Source organism: Rhinoderma darwinii, chromosome 8 (assembly GCF_050947455.1).
Source record: "Rhinoderma darwinii isolate aRhiDar2 chromosome 8, aRhiDar2.hap1, whole genome shotgun sequence".
NCBI classification, from domain to species: Eukaryota; Metazoa; Chordata; class Amphibia; order Anura; family Rhinodermatidae; genus Rhinoderma; species Rhinoderma darwinii.
Window position 1 is genome coordinate 107,484,147 of NC_134694.1, and position 24,825 is coordinate 107,508,971.

At 44.5% G+C, this 24,825-nt stretch overlaps 1 protein-coding gene across 3 annotated transcripts in view; it reads left to right on the plus strand.

The window, feature by feature from the left end:
- The window catches only part of ZNF541 (zinc finger protein 541), a 33,601-nt gene extending 9,187 nt beyond the window's left edge, over positions 1-24,414 (plus strand). The window contains exons 1-14 of one of the 3 annotated variants that reach the window (XM_075836236.1): positions 5,564-5,790; positions 7,956-8,196; positions 9,168-9,378; positions 11,947-13,018; positions 15,461-15,622; positions 15,804-16,107; positions 16,204-16,267; positions 16,355-16,476; positions 17,819-17,922; positions 19,647-19,722; positions 21,100-21,188; positions 22,064-22,195; positions 22,274-22,407; positions 23,490-24,414. In XM_075836236.1, the coding sequence (XP_075692351.1) occupies positions 7,965-8,196; positions 9,168-9,378; positions 11,947-13,018; positions 15,461-15,622; positions 15,804-16,107; positions 16,204-16,267; positions 16,355-16,476; positions 17,819-17,922; positions 19,647-19,722; positions 21,100-21,188; positions 22,064-22,195; positions 22,274-22,407; positions 23,490-23,610 (2,823 nt within the window). In that variant the 5' untranslated portion in view covers positions 5,564-5,790; positions 7,956-7,964 and the 3' untranslated portion in view covers positions 23,611-24,414. Of the gene's footprint in view, positions 1-5,563; positions 5,791-7,955; positions 8,197-9,167; positions 9,379-11,946; positions 13,019-15,460; positions 15,623-15,803; positions 16,108-16,203; positions 16,268-16,354; positions 16,477-17,818; positions 17,923-19,646; positions 19,723-21,099; positions 21,189-22,063; positions 22,196-22,273; positions 22,408-23,489 lie in introns of those variants that run through there. The other 2 variants (XM_075836234.1, XM_075836235.1) reach the window with 2 other exon arrangements.
- Positions 24,415-24,825: the final 411 nt, after the last annotated feature.

Here is a 24,825-nt window from a genome sequence, read left to right on the forward strand (position 1 = left end):
ACTACCTACAAGGGGGCTGTGTGGCACTTCCTACAAGGGGGCTGTGTGGCACTTCCTACAAGGGGGCTGTGTGGCACTACCTACAAGGGGGCTGTGTGGCACTACCTACAAGGGGGCTGTGTGGCACTACCTACAAGGGGGCTGTGTGGCACATCCTACAAGGGGGCTGTGTGGCACTACCTACAAGGGGGCTGTGTGGCACTTCCTACAAGGGGGCTGTGTGGTACTATATAAAAGGGTCATCTGTGAGTGGCGGGCTGATGGTCATTTTACTTTGAGTGTTGGCTGATGGTTTCCACCTCTGACCTCCAATTGAAATTAATAGGAGGCATAAAATACCTGCGGCGCTCCTTTGGAGTGCTTTTTTGCCTGCATCTTTTGTATTAGCTTCAATGGCTTAAAAAAATGCACAAAAAAAAAACATCAAATAACGCTGTCAATTCAAAATCTGCCTCAAAATTCTGAACGAATTTTGAGGCAGATCTTTTCTACCTTACAAAAAACGCTGTGTGAACATACCCTAAGGCCTCATGCACACGGCCGTGCCCGTAATCACGACCTGCGATTGTGGGCACGGCCGGCCGCCGACGGTCACGGGCCGCAGCCTGAATTTTTGGACCATTCATCCATCTCTAGTATGGGAGCATGGCCCGTAAAATACTAAATATAGGACATGCTTCATAATTTCCGGCACAGTCCTGCGGCAGGGACACCCTTCCGTAGCGATATGGAAAGGTGTCCGCGGCCAATAGAACTGAATGGGTCCGTAATTAAAAAAGATCATTTCGCATGAGGCGCCATCTATCCTAAGGCCGGCCCTGCACAGAGGTACAACATTTTTTACTTTTTTTGCTTGCAAATCTTTGGATACCTTTAAAATATCCAATAGTGATCCTAATGAAACTGTTCCAGGAGGTTGTAAGCAGCAGGTTCTTTATACATATCTCATGGTAATAATGCCCCGAGGCAACACATATGATGGGACTATGATCCTTCCAGTATACAAATAAAGCAGCGGAGGGAATTGTTGGAGGATCATTAATAGAAATAGGCCTGAGGCGATATCATGTTTATCTTGACGACTGCCAAATGAATAGATGCAAAGTCTTGGCTGGATTATTGGTTTAAGGTATCTCGTAAAAAGATGAAATGGACGAGGTTTCTGGTTTGAAGTACAAAACGCAAAAGACGGTAAATGATGGCGAGGAGAAAAACGACAAAAGTGTCTTCCCTCCATAGACTTGAGTCTATGGAGCGATCCGTGAAAACAAAACAAATTAGGACATGTTCTATTTTTCAACGGACCCTTCACACAGTCCGTTGAAACGACGGCCGCGTGTACGGCCCCATTGAAATACATGCGTCTGTGTGACGGCTGTTTTAACGGCCGTCACGCGGACGCACTCTACGTTCGTCTGAATTCGGCCTTTAAGAGATTTTGAACCTTATTCATTTTTTAGAAGAATATGGTTAAGGCCCCATTCACATCAACTTTTTTCACTACGTTTAGCGCGTACGCCAGGAAAGATCCCGACAGACCCGCTGAATGTGTCCATAGGAGTCCATTATTTCCATTAAGGGCATTGTCCAGGATTAGAAAAACATGGCTACTTTCTTCCAAAAACAGCGCCACACCTGCCCATGGGTTGTGCCTGGTATTGCAGCTTAGTGTCATTCAAGTGAATGGGGCTGAGCTGCAATACCACACACAACCTGTGGATAGGTGTGGCACTGTTTATGAAAGAAAGCAGCCATTTTTTTCTAATCCTGGATGACCTTTTTAAAGAGTGTTCCTTTGGCCTCTGGCTGGTATATGCCAGTCTGGAGCTGCGTAATGGACTACGCTATTCCATCCTGCTGGATCCCGCAGAAATTGTACACCGCGTGGTATATGTCTTTTTTTTAAATAAATGATCCAATGAGTGACGTATATCACTGTATGGCTCATGTCATATGCATTCTTTTAACGTATACGTCATGAGCTTTTCAATAGCTTTTCATGACGTATACGTTAAACAGATGCCATAACAGTCTATGGGTGACGAATGTCTTACAGTAGCATCTGTCACCCATAGGTTATTATAGCATCCATTTAACGTATACATCATGAAAAGGTCATGAGAATTCACGACGTATACGTTAAATGTATCCAATAATAGTCTATGGGTGAGGGATGCCACTGTTAGGCCCTGTTCACACAGAGTTTTTTTGACGGGGAATCCGCTTCGGAAAATGCGCCACAAAAAGGCCGAAAATGCCTCCCATTGATTTCAATGGGAGGCGGAGGCGTTTTTTCCCGCGAGCAGAAAAAACGTCTCGCGGGGAAAGAAAGCGACATGCTCAATCTGCGGGCGTTTACGTCTCTGACCTCCCATTGACATCAATGGGAGGCGGAGAAAACGTTTTTCTCTGCATTTTTGCCCGTGGTTCTCAAAGGCCGCAGGCGAAAAACGCCGCTTAAAACGCTGCGAAAAACAGCGTGCAGGCAGATCGAAATCTGCTTTAGGCCCTGTTCACACGGAGTATTTTGCAAGCAGAAAAAATTTTGATTTGCCTGCACATTCTTGCCGCGGCTTTTGCTGCATTTTTCACCCGCGGCCATTGAGAACTGTGGGCAAAAAACACTGTGAAAAACTTTTTTTTTCTGCCTCCCATTGATTTCAATGGGAGGTCAGAGGTAGAACCGCGGCAGGAAAGGACACGCCGTTTTTTTTCCCGTGAGCGGCTGAAAGAACGCCTCCCTCTCCCATTAAAATCAATGGGAGGTGGTTTCGGATGTTTTACGGCACTGATTTTGATGAGGTTTTCGAGTCAAAATCAGCAACAAAAAACGGTGAGAACTGGGCCTTAGGCATCAGTCACAGCCTATGTTTAAAGGGGTTTTCCCACCTGGAACATTTATGACATATCCACAGGATATCAGAAAAAAGGAGATTTTTGAAGCAGCACTAGTCCCGAGTATGGTGCGGTGCACGCTGTCAAGCCAGGCAAACCAACTCCAGCACGATGTATATCCAAAAAAGTAGTAGGACAACAGCACACGTCTAGGCTTGACAAAGACCCTTCACTCACTATGGGTCGAAACGTTGCTTGTCGTTTGTGGATGTCTTGACAATAAAACCACTTTGATGATTTGAAGACGTGTGCTGTTGTCCTACTACTTTTTTGGATATCCACAGGATATGTCATAAATGTCAGATGCGGATCCCGCCTCTGGGACCCTCACTTATCTCTAGAACGGTGCCCCGTTCTGCCTTTGTCGGATTTCGCTGCCTCCCGGCCACTTCCTGGCTTTATGGTCGGGAGTTACGAAAACAGCGTAGCTCGCTGAGCTGCGCTGTTTCCGTAAGTCACATAGTAGTGAATGGCAGTTACGGAAGCAGCGTAGCAGGCGATCTACGCTGTTTCCGTAATTACCATTCAGTTCTATGTGACTTACGGAAACAACGTAGCTCAGTGAGCTACGCTCATTTCTTCTTCATGGTCGGAAATCACCTGCTTCAGCCACAACACAGAGCGGTAGAACTGGGTTTAGGGGCCCCGTTCTAGAGATAGGTGCGGGTCCCAGAGGTGGGACCCGCATCTATCTGACATTTATGACATATCCTGTGGATATACCATAAATGTCCCTGGTGGGAAAACCCCTTTAAGGTATACATCAGGGGGCTTCTCTCGGCATATATGCTGCTAAATGTTTTGTAAAAGACGTTATGTGAATGGGGCCTAACACGGCAATAGAGAAAATTGTGGTAAAGCATACTTGCCTACTTATAAGAACTGTAAATAGGTTCAAAACTGTGTATTGTTTAATATCATTATATATGTTTCATGGGGTTGGAGCTCCTGTTTTTGTATTACAGAACTCCATGTCCTCTGCTTTCTTACATTAATAGAATTAAAGAGGATCCGTCACCTCTTCTGACTTGTCTGTTTTAGTAAATAGTTGTATTCCCCGAAATATAACAATGAGTATCTTTTCTTAGAATCATGCACTGTACCATTCCTCTGTTATCCCTCCTAGAAATGTATGAATAAATTGACAACGAAGTGCTACCATTCTCCTTGTCCAAGAAGTGCTACCATTCTCCTTGGACAGTGTCAGTCTGTGTAGGGACACACCCCCCCCCCCCCCAACTAGTTACACCCAATTGTCAATTTATTCATACATTTCTGGGAGGAATAACAGAGGAACAACATAACGCAGCTTTCTTTGAAAAGATGCTCCAGAATTGTTATTTTATGGGGAATAAGTACTTACTAAAACAGACATGTCAGGAGAGGTGACTGGTCCTTTTTAAATGATAAAAACAATTCTGGCTGCCTGAAGCTACCACTGGGGGGAGCTCACGGCATTGATATCTATACAGCTCCCATTAAAGGGGTATTCCCATATAAGACATGGACGGCCCACTCAGCAGGTGCGATGAGGTTTCGGTGGCACGGTTCTGAACGCGACGTGTGAACCCAGCCTAAAATATGTGTACAAATTGTAGAACATCTGTATAATTAGACGCAAGTTTATGGTCTGTGATCATTTTAAAGAGGTCGTAATTTGCACCCAGATCTGCGTCCCCCCGTCCCCCCCAGAGTAACGCTGACTTCTGGACATCCAACCTGTTATGTTGGGGGAACTGCAATGTAAATGTAAATTTTACCAGAGGTGATGCAGGGAAAATTGAGCATTACATCAAAATGATGGGCGTCCTCTGATTTCTAATGGACGCCTTTGATCTCTGATCTCACACTGTCCAAGTTTCCTGAAATCAATGAGATCTGCCGGCAGAGCAGCAAGACTTCCGGTGAGAAGTAAAGAACCCTGCTGCCGCTTATCACATCGAGCCGCACTGAGCGAGTATAAGACCACGGGGGGAGCTTATCAAAAGGTTTACGTCACTTTAGTTGCCTAAAAAAAGCTATAAAAAAATGGCCGACATTTGTTTACTTTTATGTTACCCTGGACATTTTTTTAAAAAGTGGGTGCCGGTTAGCAGAATTGGTGGGGCCCAAATTTACTATAATTGACGGCAGAAATTGGTGTAAATTATAGCGGTAATTTCTTCCAGAAAACTGGCGCAAATCACGTAGTAAATCTCACCTTATAAAAGCGCAATAATGGGGGCAATCTGCTGCCACTATAAATGGGGCACTATGATGGCACTATTAATGGGGTACGCTGTTGGTGCTGTTAATGGGGGCTTGGCGTCTATCGGAATACAATTCTTACAAGTAGGTGGCAATTACTTATATTAAAAAGGAAACGGTGATGCTGTAAATTATTGCATGAAGACTGACATGATATATACAGAAACTGAGACAATACTTAGTGGCTGGAAAACTAGGAAATGCAGTTATAAGGTTGCAATTCCACACAAACCCGGAGGGTGGCGCTGAGTTTCGACTTCCCCAGTCTGGCACTGCCCACCACCGAGTTTCATACAATTACCTTCGCCACGTGACGTTAAACCAATCGTACGCCGAGCATCTTATTGTCCTGTCCTCCTATTGGTAGACGCAAAGGCTAAGAGACTGCATTTTCCCCCAATGAAAATAACCAAATGGCGTCATGTGACGCTTATTGTCCAATAAGGTCGCGGCTGAGGGGGACGTTTTTACTTAGAGGAGGTAGCGCTCCTCCAAAGAGCAGACTACGCGGCTCGCGACACGGTGCGCGGAGCAGTGAATGTGCGGCAGCCCTGTGGATGCCGGTGGAGTTGGTGCTAAGGTGTCAGCCATCTTGAAGTTTGGGGAAGCTAGGGAGTTTTGTGTGCTGCCCTGTGGATGCTGTAGCTGGTAGGAAGGTTGATCATTTGCAATATATAAGGACCATTGTGAGAACAGTAACAGCTCATCAGGGGCCCCTGGTTCTAGTAAGCTGCAAATTAGGGCCCCTGAGCATCAACAGCGACGGTCATTACAGTATCAGAGGCCTATCATCATCATCAATGATCCCTGAGCTAAGCTGATATGCTGATCTCTGCTTGCTGTCTGTGAATGGAAACATTCATGTTTATATCTAGAGGCTGAAAATCCATACTATTCCTGTCCAAATGTCAGAGGTGCATGGTTCTTTCTTTTGTAAGGCTGAATTCACACTGCAGTATCCACTAGGTGTATGTGTCGGGAAAATATATGCAAAGGCCCCCATTCACACGATGGAGGCCAAAAGAGTTTAATTTGGCGTTTGTATATGTTAGTATACTTTTTTTTTTTAATGTATGGAATAGCACAGCACATAGGTTTTGATGTAACATAGGAGTCTATGAGTGACGGATGCCACTGGATGCCTATACAGTCGGAGTTATACGGTTCAGGAAATAGTCCAGACTTACACCGCAAGCACAGTGTGAATAGACACAAAGGAGTCCTGCATTCGGCTGAGTAGGATATAATCAGGTTGGGTTTTAAGCTTCTGGTTGTAAACAACATTGCTTCCATTCACTGACCGCAAGCATAGATCTTGAAAAGTAAAGAATTGAAATCCAAACTGTATAAGAAAGCCACAGAAACCAGTTAACCGACTCATTTCTTCTTTAACCCCTTCCCGCGCAGTAACTGTGCGCCCCAGTTTGCGGGTCACATGTAGGTGGCAACTGTAATATATCCTGGCAATTAGAGTGGGATGTCGGCTTTATAACTCCAATCCCAGACATTTTAACCCCTTACATGCAGTGGTCAATAACGAGTGCACCTAAAGGGTTTGACAGAGTGGGAAACGCGACCGCGCGCGGGGTGCTGAAGAGTTACCATGGCAGCTGGGAGCCCGACAAATGCCCCTGGCCCATTGGCGCATATCTATGTGATATTACTAGATTGCCTGTCAGTGGAAGGCCGGTTTCACAAAAGCGCAATACAGGCTCGTTTCTGCACCCGTATTATGGCCGCAAGCCGTACCGACCGAGGATCTAACGAGCCGAATTAACGGCATCGTACGGATCTAGGATGCTGTAATTTGGGGTTATTACGCCCGTGGTCGGGCCAGGACTTGCGCCCATATTACGCTTGTGTAATACTGGACTAAGGGCCAACGCAAATATTTAATCATAATGAGTTTGGCAATGAAAAATCATCATCACTGGATGATAAATTCGGGAGAATTAGATATTCCTCACAATTGAAACCAATATTATTTTTTTTAATTGACGCCAGATTATAAAATATTCCGGATTATCGCACAGCCATGGAAAAGTATAGAAAGATGATTTATAAGGACAGAACGTTAAAATAAAATGTGAATATACAATGTGCTAAGAGGACATACCTAATAGATTCTCTCTGCTCCTCGTCTTGTTCAATTCCAAATTATGTCGTTCTCTCCTGCCAAAAAGGGGGTCAGGGGTCTCCCGTTCTCTGCAGAGGTGGGACCCCAACCTGTAGATGTTTAAGACCTTCTACCTATAGGCCATAAGTGTCGGCTTTAAGTTACGTCTCCTGTACTTTCCATTGTAACGCCGGTGCCTGTAATAATGGGGTGTATGAGAGACGCTACACACATAATGGGGTGTATGAGAGACGCTACACACATAATGGGGTGTATGAGAGACGCTACACACAATGGGGTGTATGAGAGAAGCTACACACATAATGGGGTGTATGAGAGACACTACACACATAACGGGGTGTATGAGAGACGCTACACACATAATGGGGTGTATGAGAGACGCTACACACATAATGGGGTGTATGAGAGACGCTACACACATAATGGGGTGTATGAGAGACGCTACACACATAATGGGGTGTATGAGACACGCTACACACATAATGGGGTGTATGAGAGACGCTACACACATAATGGGGTGTATGAGACACGCTACACACATAATGGGGTGTATGAGAGACGCTACACACATAATGGGGTGTATGAGAGACGCTACACACATAATGGGGTGTATGAGAGACGCTACACACATAATGGGGTGTATGAGAGACGCTACACACCTTATTTCTTATTCTAGAATTTGAGGATGGATCTATACCGCTTGACTGATGAACACGGCCTCCAACCAGATGACTTATGCACGGAGGTTTTCCAGCCCATCAGTGATGTCCTGCAGCCTCAACTTCCAGATCACAGTCCAAGTTCTTCCGCCGCCATGTTGGGTGATAATCCTGGGGACACGCTGCTATCCTGCCGGACTGAAGAGATATCCTCAGATTCGGATATTCCGTTATCCATTGACAATAAGTGGGATGCAGGTTTGTTGAAAAATTAAAAACAAAATGTTCCTGAATACTTTCTTTTTATGGTTTGGGATTGGGTTCTGTTTCACAATCTGTAGAATAAAGGGTTTTTTCCACTAAGCACATTTATCATGTCCACAGGATCGGTGATTAATGTGTGATCGCTGGGACCCCCACGATCATTAGTACCAGGTCCCCGACCCCCGTTTCTCTTCACGACTGCAGTGAGGAGGACATAGAATAGAGCGGCGGTCAAGCATGTGCACTGCTGCTCCCTTGAAAGTCTATGGGATTGATGAGAACAGCCGAGTACATCCCTGTCATTCTCATAGACATTGAATGAAGGGGCGGGCAAATGCTTAACTGCGCTGCGGCGGGAGTCCAACCCCCCCCACCGATGAGATATTGATGACCTATCCTGAGGACAGGCCATCAATTTTTTGGGTCTGGAAAACCCCTTCACAGGGATTGTCTAATCTCGACAGCCCATTTTCCTTTTGTTCACATTTGCCTTCTTCCTGCGTAATCTGTGTCCTAAATAGCGCAAGAAAAAGTTTCCTGAAGAGAAGAGCTCCCTCTGACAGACGTGTCGCAGGCTCCCGTCCCACTGGATAATGTAAAGAACGGGTCTTCTATGACATGGAACTGTATTCTTAAAGGAACACTTCAAGAAAAACTGATACACTGCACTATACCTAGTGCAGGGCCTGAGGGGAAGGAGCATGACACAAGGATTCCCTCTTTGGGGTTCTTTGATTCTCTGTGTTATGCACCTCCCCCTTCTGCCTTGCACTAGGTACATCACAGTGTAAAGGTTTTGCCCATATTGCCCGTAGCTGAACCATACAGACCAGTCTACACATATGATATTCGTAGTCCATTATCTGAAGAGACAGGACTAGTCCCCTCCTTCATTATTTGTCACTGGAAAAGCAACATACCTTATATTATATTTATTATCCTTCTCATTGATTTCATTCTACTAGATCTTGACCTCCTGGGCGCAGAGGGCAGCAGGTTACTACTGAACAAGCCGTGCAGTGAGAAATGTCTGCAGGCCTCCATGATGGACTGTAAGGAGTGTGGAAAGGTCTTCTCCAGTGCAAGTTCCCTCAGCAAACACTTAGTGACCCATAGCCAGGAGCGAAGTCACATCTGCGAGGTCTGCAAGAAAGCCTTCAAAAGACACGACCATCTGTATGTACCTCAGAGCAAAAAACCTGACAAGCTCTTAGGCTGGGTTCACACGAGCATGTTCGGTCCATAATGGACGGAACGTATTTCGGCTGCAAGTCCCGGGCCGAACACACTGCAGGGAGCCGGGCTCCTAGCATCATAGTTATCTACGACTGCCTCTCCGTGGAACTACTGTCCCGTACTGAAAACATGATTACAGTATGGGACAGTTGTCCTGCAGAGAGGCAGGGACTCCTAGCGTCGTACATAACTATGATGCTAGGAGCCCGGCTCCCTGCACTGTGTTCGGTCCGGGACTTGCGGCCGAAATACGTTCTGTCCATTACGGACGTCACATGCTCGTGTGAACCCAGTCTAAGTAGGAAGCTGCCTTTCCCTTAAAGGGAACATGTCAGTAGTTCTGGAGGCACTAAACCACCAGAATGCCAGTATGCAGCTGGGGTTTAGTGTACCACGCATGCCCACGTCAAAAATGGATTTCGGGAATAATTAGTAAAGTAACTTACAACTTACTGATATAAGACCTGGGAGCGGCGTCGACGCATGTGCATTGTGCACACGAAGCCGAGGACAAGTACACCGCGCAGGCACAGTGAAACGAGGTGTACTGTCCTCAGCTTCATGTGCGCAATGCGCCATCGGACTCCTTTCAGGAAGTTGTAATTTACTTACTATTACCATAATGTCAGGTTTTTGAGGTCGGTAGGTTTAGTACACTAAACCCCAGCTGCATAACGGCATGCTGGTGGTTTAGTGGCTCAAAACCTACTGAAAGGTTCCCTTTAAAGTGGTTGTCGACTTTGGACAATCCCTACTTATGAGAAGGGTCCCTTGACAATAAGAAGATCACAAAGTGTCCCCCTGCTGGACACCAGCAATGGGTTGTCTGTATGTAATGCAGGTCAAGTCCTCCAGAGCGAGAGACACTCTTGGTAATCGCTCTGCGCTCTGATCAAGAGATGAGGATCCTGAACAGAGGACCCCCCTCCATGAACTCAGAATTCCCTAATAGGGTTTAGGAAAATAGGTTTTTCTAAACCGGACAACCCTTTAAAATGGACCTGTCAGCGCTCCTGACGTGTTTGTTTAAGTAAATTAAAAAACAATTCTGGAGCATTCTTGCTCTGTGTGGTGCCGTTCCTCTGTTATTCCTGCTGGAAATGTATAAATAAATTGATAACTGGGTGTTACCATTCCCTCTGTCAATGGGGTATGTCCCTCCACAATCCGACACTGACCCATCTGTCCTGACAATGTCAGACTATATAGGGACACGTCTCCCAGGGGTCATATTTTTGTTTCCTTAAAGTGTAACAACTTTTATAAAAGTTTTGACATGTAATAGTGAAGTTTTGATCGGCGGGGGTCCGAGCACTGAGACCCCCACCGATTGCTAAAAGGAAGCGGCAGAAGTGATTGGGTGAGCGCTGTGCTACTTAGTTTCTGATCGGCTCTCCTCGGAGCGGTGACGGACTCAATAGAAAGCCTATGAGTTCGTACACTTCTCTCTCGGCGGCACAGCCCTCAACTTCGCACTTCTACCGCTTCTTTTAAGTGATCAGTGGGGGGTATTAGCGCTTGGACCCCCGCTGTATAAAACTTCTAACATGTCACTATGATCTGTCAAAAGTTTTATAAAAGTTTAGTTACACTTAAAAGCCTCATGCATATGGCAAAGTTTGTACGGAGCCTATAAGGAGCCACACAGAGTCCCTGCTGATCCGCACTATGAAGCCTTAGACACTCCGTACGGCGCCGTATTACAGAGATATTCTTAGAAAAACGGCATCCAATGGAACATGTTTAGGCATGGGGGTATGTGGAGGTACAGTATGAACCCATATACTTCTCTAGGCTCATATAACGGCTCCATACAACTTGGGGCTTATATGGAGCTGTAATACCCTGGTGTGCATGAGTCCTTATTCTAAAATCTGAATTCCCTGATCCCTTTTGTTAGTCAAAGAGTTCAATTTGAGAATTTCGGGTTTAAGTGAATAAGCCACATATGGATTCATGTGATTTGGGTAATGGGCAAGAGCACCTGCTGCTTTCTATGTTACTGTCAGCAGAATACAGGCGACATTTATGTCACAACAGCCTTTTTTCTCTCACTCTGATGGTGACCGAGCAGTATTTATGGGTTATTTGAGTTTTCTGCTCACCCCTATTTTCCAGACCTTTCCATTGGTGAAAAAAAAAAAAGTGAAGCAGGATGGGGGTTCCCTGTCTTGTCGGAGAAGTGACTGCATATGTTCGGTTGCACGACTAAAGTTTATAGGAAGACCGAAACAGAGAGCGTGCTTACTTAGCTATATATATATATATATATATATATATATATATATATATTAAAGAAAACTGATAGACTTCACTTATTTAGATCCATTAAAAAAATGCATCAAAACTGCACTGTGTGAAGAGGACCTGAAGCTTGGGTGCACAACCTTGTGTTTGAGCTGATGCATGCTGTCATATTGTACCAATTTCTCCCCCATTCCCATTAATAAAGGTTAAATCTGTATTGAGACAAGGCATAAATACCAAATTATTTATTTTGTCTTTTAGGATGGGACACATGTTGACCCATTTGAAGGTAAAACCATTCATGTGCACAGAGCACGGGTGTAAAAAGAGCTACTGTGATTTTAGGTCATTGAGGAGACATGAGATTCACCATGGACTATCAACAAAACAGCAGAAAGTACCAACTGCAAACCCTTATTTAATACCAAGCAAAGCGCTAGAGAGCGGGACACCGGTCCTGCCCAACAATGATATCATCCGGTGCCTGGTGTCCGAGATTGTACAGCAAAACGTAACCTCAAATCTGGCGGTCCTGCAAGATCCCAAGGCTGGCCATGTCCCCCAGACTATTAGTAGCTGTAAGTCGAATGAAGACTTTGCCACTACGAACACTTATACCTTGATTAATTCAACCAGCAAAGTCTCCATGTATCCCGATTATGTCAAGTACTCAAATCCGTCACCAGATAACCCCCTATGGAGCCTCCCTGTGCCGCAAAGTCAGAAGATCCAGTCTACGCAGCCAAATAGTTCTGCAAGTTGGTCCTTTAATGAAGTTTTAATAAATGGAGGATTTATGGAGACCTGTGCCGGACACCTTGATCATAGGTACACGTCTTCTCCAGCAAGCAATGGACATAAGACAATGAGAGCAGAGTCCTCCTTTACACAGGAACCAGATTTTAAAAGACTTTCCATTCTGCCCCCTCAAAACTCACAATTCCAGGTCCAAAACCCTGTAAACTTTTTTCCGCCTATGACTAATTCCCAGTCAGAGACATTTCCAACCCTCCCCCGTATGTCAATGCTCCAAAGTATTCCAGAGACTAATGGCATAAAATGCTTGGGTGACCTAAAGATCAATGGTAACCAATCTGGAGAACGCGTAAGATCAGTCAATGCGCAAGAGGGTTGTAAAGTAATAAGCAGCAACAGTGAAACATGGCCAAAGCTCGGGAGATTTCAACGCAAGTCATCCATCAACAAGGACAAGCCGAGCCTCAATCTATCCAGTATGGTTCCTGCAAGTCAGGTGGCTCTGGAGTCTTTTGCGGCCTCAAATAAATCTCAGGGTAGTGAAAGAATGTCTAGACTTTCAATTAGCAACTGGAAGGTAAGTGATTTCACATGAATATATTTTGTGTTTCAATTCCTCACCATTTACAAGATCTCTGCTTGCTGTAAGTTAATTTTTAGTTATGTTCAGATGTCGAAACTCAGCCTTGATCATGTGCTGCTGACACAGATGAATGGCTCGTTACAGTGTATCAGAGCTCCAGCCATGCATCTGTGGCACCTGTGACAGGTTTTCAGTTTCAGAAGAGATCTTGAAAACGGTGCAGAATTGAAACCCTAAGTATATTAGAAAACGTGGAATTGTTCACTATACAATCAATAAGCTTTAGTTACAATTGCAAAGTTCCCATAGATCCAATGACGTCGGGTCATTGAGGAAACACATGTAGAGTAGTACAGGCATGTTTAAATCTCTGCAGTACTGCTTTACTGCCACTAGATGTCACCAGTCTACAAGGCAGCTATAGAAAGTAATGCCTATGTAAAGCTAGGGTCACATACTGGTTTGCTGCTGTGTAGTTTTTTTCATGAAGAAGTTTTCAAAGTTTGCAAAACTTGGAAAAAAAGTACGTACATCTTAAGGCATGTGCACACACAAAATCAAAAACGTCTGAAAAAACAGATGTTTTCAAGGGATAACAGCTCCTGATTTTCAGCCGTTTTTTTAGCAACTCGCTTTTTTTCGCAGAGTTTTTTACGGCCTTTTTTGGAGCTGTTTTTCTATAGAGTAAATGAAAAACATCTCAAGAAGTGACATGCACTTCTTTTTTGCGGCCGTTTTGAAAAACGGCCGCGTAAAAAAACAGCCCGTTGGAACAGAACGCAGTTTTTCCCATTGAAATCAATGGGCAGATGTTTGGAGGCGATCTGCTTCCGTGTGAACATACCCTTACAGGGGGTACCTAGAAGTCTCTTATTTCTCCTCCACCGGTCACACACATTGTTGAAGAGGTTTACTTAGTATAGACTTTAGTGGACTAGACATCAGACCCCCATCGATCCTAAGAATAGGGGTGCTTGGTCCCCATTTCAAGCAAGAAAGTAAGTGGATGCCCATGTGCAACACCCTTTGTAAACTTGTGACCACGTGACACATGATGGAGTTGAGTCCGCCAGTGCAGGAGCCTCTCTGCGGTGACTATGCTTTGCTCTGGCTTTATCATGGGCCAATGATCAGACAAACAAGCCTTCATATGAACACTCATTCCCGATCATTGCCCTGTATAAACAGAGCAGCGATCAGCCAATGAACGAGCAAACGTTAGTTTATCGGCGGATCTGCTAGTTTATGCGGCCAAAGAAATGGTCGTTTGTCATCAGCATATTTCTCGATGTAAACGGAAATGCGCTGCCGACATGTTGCAAATGTATGGGGACGAACAATCGTAGTAACGAGCGCTCCTCCACATACATTACTCCTTGTGAAAGGAACAAACGAGGGCCGATCAACGAGTGGTTTATTCGATCTGCGCTTGTTTCCACAGCCCATGTCGGGCCATGTATTAGGACCCATAGACCCCCCCCCTATGATGTCCATATTCCCTAATACAGCACATGGAAAGGGGGTATCCAGATCGGACAATCCCTTTAATGGGGAGTTTTGTCTACTTTTTCATGTTATGATGAAACTAAAGATACACTTTTAGGGTAAGTTCACACAGGGAGGATACGCTGCGTAAAAGCACACAGCGTATCCGCCTGGTCGCCGCAGGCAATTCTGGATGAAAAAACGCGTAAAATTGCGGTGCAGTTTTTCGGCCAAAATGTCCGCTACAGAAAACTGAGCGTAAAAAAAAAAATACTTCATACCAGTAGCCATGACGACACGTCCCTTTGCCATCCCGCAGCCCGGCCTCCTAGGATGACAATTCATCCCATATGACCGCTGCAGATTGTGATTGGCTACAGCAGTCACATGGGACGAAACGTCATCCCAGGAGGCCGGGCTGGACGACAAAGCACAGAATTCTGGGTAAGTATAAAATTATTATTTTTTTGTCTGAGTTGCAATTTTTGTGGTGGAACCGCTGCTTTTCCGCCGCAAAAATCGCAACATCTGCTATTTATTGCGGGTTTTACCTCCCCATTTAATTCAATGGGGAAAACTCACAACAAATAAGCAACGATTACACAAATACAATTGACATGCCGCAAATAACACTGCACCACAGGTCAACTTCCGAGCGTTTTTTCCGCTTATTTACGCAGCACGTGGATGAGATTTGTTCAAATCTCATCCACTCTGCCGCCACTATTTCGCTGCGGATTTTCCGCAAATAAATCCATTGCGGAAAATCCGCAGTATTTACGCTACGTGTGAACCCAGCCTAACAGTACAAGCTATTGTATATACTACTACAACTCGTCTACCACCAGTGTGCTTGACACCTCACAGCTATGTCACCTCTGTGTCATCTTTATAGGTGAGTATTGTCGTACATTATAATACTGATTTATTAGAATATAGTTTATTTTATAGGATGTCCAAGACGAGGGTATGGGAATCTGGCAACAAAAAGTGGAACCGACAGCACAAACTCTAGAATCAGTAACCTGGACTACAAAGGAGACTACTGCAGGACGCTTAGTGATCCCTGTGTCTGTGCCCGTCACTAAGAAAGATCAGCAAGAAGAGGACAAGGTGTGTTTTTTTATTTTTTTTTTAAACCAAAGGGTTAACAAAGATAAAAAGGGTCTTTTTTTTTTCCCGAAACAGCGCCACTTTTATCAATGGGCTATGTTTGGTATTGCAGGTCAGCCCCATTCACTTGAATGCTGCAATACCAGACGCGAACGGTTCTACTCTCCTCTTTCCCTTTTAGGTCAATGAAATGAGAAGTCATCTAGGAAAACATACTACTAAAAGTGGGAAAAAGATAAGACCTTGTCCTAAACCATTATACATCCCCCTGCCAGTCTTGGATAAGAACTCTACCTCTTCTGGTCGCTATCAGAGCAGTATGCGCTCCCCGGACACTCAGCTTTCTGAATATCTCCACAATGGTGCCCTCCAGTGCCAGTATACACCTCCGCCAATGCTGAGCCCAATCCGCCAAGGTACAGGGCTCTACTTCAACACCTTCTGCAGTCCTTCCAGTGCCAAATGCCCACCTCCCAGTCTTCATGGTGAGTGCTGCCCTCCACGTCCCGGTACAACATGAAGAATCAGATGTGGGCACTTGGAGTGGTACTGACATAACTCAATGTATATTACTCATTCAGAAGAAGACCCGTTGACCAGTGGAATCCGCCTCGTGAAAGATACCGCAGTGTATTCTGTCCAGCCGTAAGTTCTTCACTTTATAGAATTATCTGAGAATAATATGGTCTCCGCCTACTGTTTGCATTCAGGGTTTTTTTTTTTCCCTCCAAGGCACATTAACATCGGAAATCGGTTCCAGGCGGTGATCCCGGAGTGCAGAGATCGCTCAGTACTAGAAAGAGAAGACGAAAAGGCTGATTTGGTTTGGAGACCCTGTTTACACAATGAAGCAAGTAAGACTTTCCAGGCAGATAATTGCTAATCGATTTAACAGGGTACGGACTCAATATAAAGTCTATGGGCTCGTACACCATTACATACACCATTACAAACCGATCAGAAACTAAGTGGATCACCAGAGCGCTTCTGCCACTTTGTTTTAGCGATCGGTGGGGGTCTTCGTGCTCGGACCCCCACCGATCAAATCTTCTGAAACGTCTCTATGACATGTCAGAAGTTTTCTAAAAGTTTAGTTACCCTTTAAAAAAAAAATTCCAGTGAAGAGTAATGATATTTACTTACATAGTATGCCGCCACCTGGTGTTCAAAGTGTATAGCAATGTGTACCTGATGAGCTGAGTGCAGGTGGACACGCGTGCTCAGTCACTCCTCACAGCCAGGTATCTGCATTGTGGTCCTCTGTTCACTGCAGAGCAGCCAATAGAAATAGATTTCTTTCCTGCTTGTCAGAGAAGGAGCAGAGCCTCTGCAGTAGCATGGCAGTGTAGCTGAGAAGACTCCTACTACTCAGCTTGTAGCTTTGTAGCCTTTTATTTCTTATTAAACTTATATATATATATTTTGTGCTTTAAAACATTTTTAAAATTGACTTTAAAAAAAAAAATAAAAAAAAAATTATTTACTTTTTGCGATGCAGCTCGTATTTATGCACTATACATATAAGCTGCATAACGCCGCTGTCAGCTAAATCCTGCTGGATTGACGGCTCGGCTGACAACGGATCCTGTGTGCGTCTAACACACATGATAACCCTTAGGCTGGGTTCACACGAGCACATTAACGTCCGTAATGGACGGACGTATTTCGGCCGCAAGTCCCGGACCGAACTCAGTGCAGGGAGCCGGGCTCCTAGGATCATAGTTATGTACGATGCTAGGAGTCCCTGCCTCTCCGTGGAACTACTGTCCCATACTGAAAACATGATTACAGTACGGGACAGTTGTCCTGCAGCGAGGCAGGGACTCCTAGCATCGTACATAACTATGATGCTAGGAGCCCGGCTCCCTGCACTGTGTTCAGTCCGGGACTTCCGGCCGAAATACGTCCGTCCATTACGGACATTAATGTGGTCGTGTGAACCCAGCCTTAGGGTATATTCACACGCAGTGACCAAAAACGTCTGAAAATACGGAGCAGTTTTCAGCTGAAAACGGCTCCTGATTTTCAGACGTTTTTGCAGCAACTCGCGTTTTTCGCGGCGTATTTTACCGGCGTTATTGGAGCTGTTTTTCAATAGTGGGTACCTATAGCGGGAAAACCCCTTTAACACTGTTTTACCATTTCCATCGAATTCTCTTCACAAATCCCTCTCCAATGTCTCTCTTGTCTCCTCAGTGTCTCATCTTCTAAATCTTGCCTGCTCTAGTGCTGTACCTGGGGGCGGCTGCAACCTGGAGCTGGCCCTGCACTGCCTCCATATTAACCAGGGCAATGTCTTGGTGAGTCCTCAAGTCTCAAACCTTCCACTTCTACATGGCGCGTATTACGGGCGGATTTGCTGCACACAATTTCCTGCGGCAAAATGTAGTAACCGTAAAGTAAATGGGATTTCAAGAAACCTCATCTACCCATTGCAACATTTTTTCGCACGGAAATTGACCCAGCGGTTCAAAATCTGCAGCATATAATCCGCACCTGTTTCTGCATCAATATGTAATATTTGCATGTAAGAACGCAATATTTAGTGCGGATTTAACCAGAGGAAATATTTGCGTTTAGCTGCGGTTTTGATGCAGAGTTTTTGTTTTTTTTCCGCATTGTGTGCAATGTAGCCTCATAATCCAATGGGAATATTATCTGAGATTAACCGAAAAACAGGTAAATGAAGACATTCAATGTAATACGATACTAAAAATAGGTTCACACTTATCTATAGAAGCCGATCTCATAATTCCAAGTAGGGAATACCGATACTTCGTGTAGTATTGCGATACTCGATACCAAAACGATACCTTTCCAACAATAATAATAAAAAAAATAAGTTATTTTCTGATGTGAGGCGCGAGGTGCGATGAATTTTGAACCTCCATGTGCCTCACATTAACAGTAATTAACCCCATCATGTTCCTCAGTCAGAATGGACAACATTGGGTTAATGTGTGAGGTACATGATGGGGTTAATTACTATTAATGTGAGGCACATGGAGGTTACATTCATCATCACACCTCGCGCCTCACAATAAGTGATAGAAAGAAGATTTTATTTTAGAACGGCGTAAACATCATAAATGACGCTATAAGTTTGTTATTGCGGTCGTGGCGATAACGAATATGTGTATATTTTATGTATTGAGACTTGTTTTAATGTTTATTGCAAAAAATGTGTGTTTTTTTAATTTAACATTACTTTATATATTTTTTTACTTTTTTTATTTTTAAACTTTAATGTACCGGCATATATCTATATACTGATAGTACACAGGCAGCTGTTAGGACATACCGAAGTATGCCCTAACAACAGGAAATATGGTAAGACAGCCCTGGGGTCTTTCAATGGACCCTGGGCTGTCTGCCCATATATGGTATGTCCCTCGATCGGGTCACTGGGAGTCTCTTTGACGCGATCCAAAGGCCATCCCTCTTCTCATTTACCCCTTGAATGCTGCGGTCAGCTTTGATCGCAGCATTCAGGCGAATAGCGGTAGAGAGGAGAGGTTTCTCTGATCTCTGCTGTTAGAGCGGGGCTGCGGCTGTGTAATACAGCCATTGCCCCGCTCCTGCCAATAAGTGTGCGCGCGGTCAGCATAAGTGAATGCGGCCAGCGCTGCACTAATGAGCGGCGGCGCAGGCACTGAAGACAGAGGACATTGGGGTGTTTTGTAGTGCGCCCGCCATGTTCTGTCTTCAGTGCCGGCAATTAGTGCAGCAATGGTCGCGTTACCTCATGCTGACCGCGCGCGCGCACTTGTCAGTAATCAGGAGCGGGTCAATGGCTTTATCACACATGTATTACACAGCCGCAGCCCCGCTCACTACGTTCATGTATTTCGATACTAAGCTGTGCGGCCGCACAGCTTAGTATCGAAATACATGAAATAACGGTATTGAACCAACTGTTTGACGGCGCACGGTGTCGAAGTTTCGATGCATCTCGTAACCCTAATTCCAAGTAATTGTTATATATACTAATAAAAAGTCACTGATATTACATGCTTGCTTTTAGGGGGCGCTGGATAAACTTTTAGTGAATGATCCTCAGAAACATCTTCCTTGGTGCCTTGTAGATTATCACTATGCAGGTAAGGAAATCAGAATCGTATTATCGGTCTATAGATAATGAACATAGGGGACAGGGGATGGTTTTGCTGGGGCCTAGAGGGGGAGGGGTTCATTCCTTGTCTGGATGTGCTGATAAACTCAGGGACGGGGTCTTCCTGGGTCCATCATTTGAAGCTACATCCATATCTGTATAGGGAGGCAGCTGTAGTGTGGAGCCCCTTATTTCTAGTTATTTGCTCCATATTTCTTGCAGATACAGCCTAAGGCTACATTCACACTAGCGTGTCCGATTTACGTGCGCAAAAAGCGCAGCGAATGAATTTCACGCAACACACACTCGCTGCAGGAAAACTCACGCATGTCTGAATAGCCGCATTGAAATGCACGGGTCCGTGTGCTGTCAGTTATTTCAACGGACGACACATGGACAAGGATTGCGCTCGTCTGAATGAGCCATTAGGGTGTAATATTAATGCACAATTGTCATATAAAATTTGCATGCACCGGTTTCTATGTATAAGGGACTGTCCCGACCCTCCCCAGACAGCAAATGTCGGGGGGGAAGAAGGGTCGGGCACGTTGGATTTCATCAAGCCAAATTCTTTGTTCCCGTCGGGGGTAAGCCACTACCAGAGATGTCCAGCAGCAGCTTATTCCCCTCTCCCTATTGAATACACGTGCACCGAGCCCAGCCTGCATGTGTATGGGGGTCAGGCGAAATAGCGGTCGGACAAACGAGACAGTTAACAGATATTGTAAATATTTGGGCACCATAAAGGGGTATTCCGGTTATTTAGCGTTATAAGATTTGCACCTCTTCTGTGTTTTGGACCAGGCCTGGCTTTGGCTTACAAATACTGATGCAAAATACTGACCAAAATCTTTTAATAAAGAGCAGAAGAACATTCATGAGTACTTATTATTCGGTCATAGACCTGCTTTAATATCTATGCCGAGACGCGCTTGTGAAATAGTTTATGCAGTTTATTTTTGGACATTATGTTCTTAAAGGGCTTCTATGAGACTAGAAGAACAGGGCTTGTTACCAGAAACAGCGCCACCCTTGTCAATAGGCTGTGTCTAGTATTGCAGTCTCTTAAATTACGTTGGGCTGCAATACCAGACACAGCCCATGCACAATGGTGGGAAAAGGGCAGATTATTGTATTTCTAAACTCATAATAATCCAGTTTGACCATCGGGGGCAGTCTGTATAAATTGGAGCAGGTCAGACTGACCGGCACATGGTCTTCTCCACATTCTGGATGTCCTATATACATCATCCACCCTGCTATTGGGATCATCTCTAATGCATATTCCTGGCTCCCCACTGCAAATACCGTCATGTCTGATTTCTTTCAAGAGCAAATGTGCACACTGACGTATGTTGTTATTCAGGTTCAGATCACTGGACATTGACGGAGAAACGTCAGTTCAAGAACGCTTACTACAAGCAACGGAAACATTTCTCCTATATACAGTCAGTGGTAAGAATGCGATCAACTTTTCTGAATATTTCCAAACTATAATAAAACACCACTAAATATTGATTACAGTAAGGTGAACATACCGTAAAGGCAGTACCTACAGCTGCTACATGGATGGTGCATTAGCGGCCCAAGCCCCCTTCCCACAACTATTTCAAAAGATGGAGAGCACCAGCCAAATAGTAATGCTTTACAAGCCCCATAGGGTGGGTAGCAGAAGACATGGCTGCTTTCCTCGAAAATAGTGCCACAGCTGTCCACAGGATGTGTGTGGTATTGCAGCTCAGTACCATTTAGTTAAATTCTGTGGACAGTGGGCACTGTTTCTAATAATGTACAACACTTGTAATAGGGGAACCTGTTCCATAACAAAAAGTAGTAAATGGGGGCATCTGATTAGCCAAGTGGACTCCGTCTGCTTAAAGAGGAGCTGTCACCACTCCTGACATGTCTATTTTACTTGTATTCCAGATGAAATAACAATTCTGGAGCATTTTTTCTTACAATTTTTCCTTGTGCTGTTCCTCAGTTATTCCTCCAAGTAACGTATGAATAAATTGACATCTGGGTGTAACTATTCAATTTACCAAAGGGGGCGTGTCACTACAGTCTCACTGTCAGCCCTGATTGGACATTGTCAGTCTATGTAGTGACACACCCCCCCAACTGGTAACACCCAGTTATCAATTTATTCATACATTTCTTGGAAGAACAACAGAGGAACAGCACAACGCCGAGTTGTAAGAAAAGATGCTCTAGAATTGTTATTTCATGGGGAATACAATTAACAGCTCCTCTTTATGTAGACTATGGGGCCATCACACAATGCAGCCTTTTCACATCGAAGTGAATTATTTTAAACCCTAAATATATAGATTCCCGGGAAGAATATTTCCCAGTGTGTGGAGTATTACTACACGTGGAAGAATATCATCAGCTTTAAGAAATGGACGACTTCTGCTCCAGAACAGACACCCGGCCCGGAGCAGGGTAATGATCCAGAGAAGGTAAGTTAGGGAGGAGGGGGATCTACTGGGGGCTCCCAGCTCTTGTGTGTAGTCATTTACATCTCTTTATGTCAATAGGAACCTCACAGTGGAGTAACTGGCAAGAACCAGAAGAAAAAAACACAACGCAAGGCGAAGTCGCTGTGCAGTCAGAAGGAAACCGGAGACGGGGACGAATCTTCTATAAAATTTGCATGCCAAGAGTGCGACAGGTATTTATTTGGGTGACAATTTAGAGTTGAATATATCACCCAGGCAATGTATTCCATGTTTTTTCCAATAAGCAGCATCTGGAGAGGGGATTACACCCAAATTAGGGTATCAGCGATTGAATCCCAGAATCTGGCTTCCACCTTTGCAGCATCCCACCATCATAAAGTGACGGCATATTCTAGCGATACGCCATCACGATAAGGTGGAAATACCCCCTTATTGGGCTATTGCGTGCACAGGCAGCTCCTGTCGATTTTATATGGGTGAAAATGTATCCTCCCAACCAGTGACAATTTAGAAACTACTCCCACTTTAATTCAGGAGACAGTCCCATGTAGCGTTGTCCACATGCAGCAGAAACCCGCTCACTTGTGGTAGGCATTGGGCGCACAAGTTTGCCGGTAGTAAGGCTTTGGGTTGGTCTGCCTAATGGAATTTTAGGCCTGGGATTCACCGGGCAGGATTGGTGCATTCTTTTTATAATTTTTGTCGTTGTAGGGGGGGTGTCTTTTACACCAACAGGCAATCTTTTAGGCCATGCCAGGGACTAAAAGATACGCGCCAACGCAAACCTTGAGGCTTTTATTAGGCTTCCAGCTGCCATGGTCACTCTTTGGGCACCCCACAATGGCGTTGCCCTCCTGACTGTCAAACTTCTTAGGTGCCACATTTACTATTAACCCTGGCATTTAAGCCATTAAACATCTTGGTTTGGAGTTATCTGAAATAGAGAGATTATATATACACACACACACACACACACACACCTTCCCTGTGTTCAACCATTCCTCTGTTATTCCTCCCAGAAATGTATGACTCAATTGACAACTTGGTGCTACCATTTGGGAGGTGTCTCTTACTCCCAGTTGTCATTTATTCATACATTTCCAGGAGGAATAACAGAGGAATGGCACAACACAGAATTCTAAGAAAGTACATCCCAGAATTGTTATTTCATGAGTATTTACTAAAACAGACAGGTCAGACGAGGTGACCGGTTTTGTTCTAGAGCCTGGACACCAGTCATTTGTATTTGTAATGCTGCAGACCAAACGTTCAATAATTATTATTCTTTTCTTAGAGTGTTTGACAAAGTGAAGAGCCGAAACGCTCACATGAAGAAGCATCGACTGCAGGAACACATCGCCGGGACCATAAAATATGAATCAAGAAAGCAATCCACAAATCTCCTACTGAAATGACACCATGGTAGAGACCTGGATTTACTATTTAAAGGGGTCTTCCACTTGTCACAGAGGCAGTCAGACGAGGACATCAGTGGGAGTCTGCTCATGGCATTATTAGGGCTTCCAGCGCTCAGTAAAACCCCAAATGCTTTGCTGCCGGTCGCAGATTTCAGTAACTTGTAATCTTAGGGTATGTGCACACGACAAATACGTCTGAAATTACGGAGCTGTTTTCAGGAGAAAACCGCTCCTGAATTTCAGACGTTTTTACAAGTACTCGCGTTTTTCGCGGCGTCCATTACGGACGTAATTGGAGCTGGTTTTCATTGGTGTCAATGAAAAACGGCTCCAATTACGTCCCAAGAAGTGACAGGCACTTCATTGACGCGGGCGTAATTTTACGCGCCGTCTTTTGACAGCAACGCGTAAAATGACAGCTCGGCTGCACAGAACATCGTAAGACCCATTGCAGGCAATGGGCAGATGTTTGCCGACGTATTTGGAGCCGTCTTTTCAGGCATAATTCGAGGCGTAAAACGCCTCCATTACGTCTGAAAAGAGGTAGTGTACACATACCCTAACGCTGGGCTCCTTTGTCGTACATTTGAATAACGTTCACAATTGCATTTCAAGCATGCGTGATACCGCGCCACTGAAGGGAATAAAGCTGCACAGGAGCGGAGATTCTGAGATATGGAGATCAGCAACCGGCGCCAAAAAAGTGATGCATCACCATTGTTAACCGATACGTTGGTTTATTACAAGTTTGTAATATATTTTAGTAGAATTATTAACTATGTTGCTTATTATGCACCGTCCCTTTAACCCGATAAATTCCAGGAGCATTGTGTTCCTCCTGCTCTATAATATTAATATATTAATATTAATTTTTCCAGTTAGGTAGGAATATGTAAAAAAATAACATTTTGAAAACTTGGGTGTAAATGTGTGCGTATATATATATATATATATATATATACACACACACACACACATATACACACACACACACAACTAGCTCATAGAAGATAATGTTTAACATTTTCCCAGAAATAAATATTAATAAAAATTGGAGTTTATGGAAATGGGTCATTATTTTTTTTTAAATGGGGAGACATATACAAGTAGAACCGGCAGCAATTGACAGCAGTCCCCTGAAGACGGTATCATTCATTTTAGCATTGACTGTGCCCTTTGGGTCATCGACGAGGGTTGAGCTACGCCAATAAG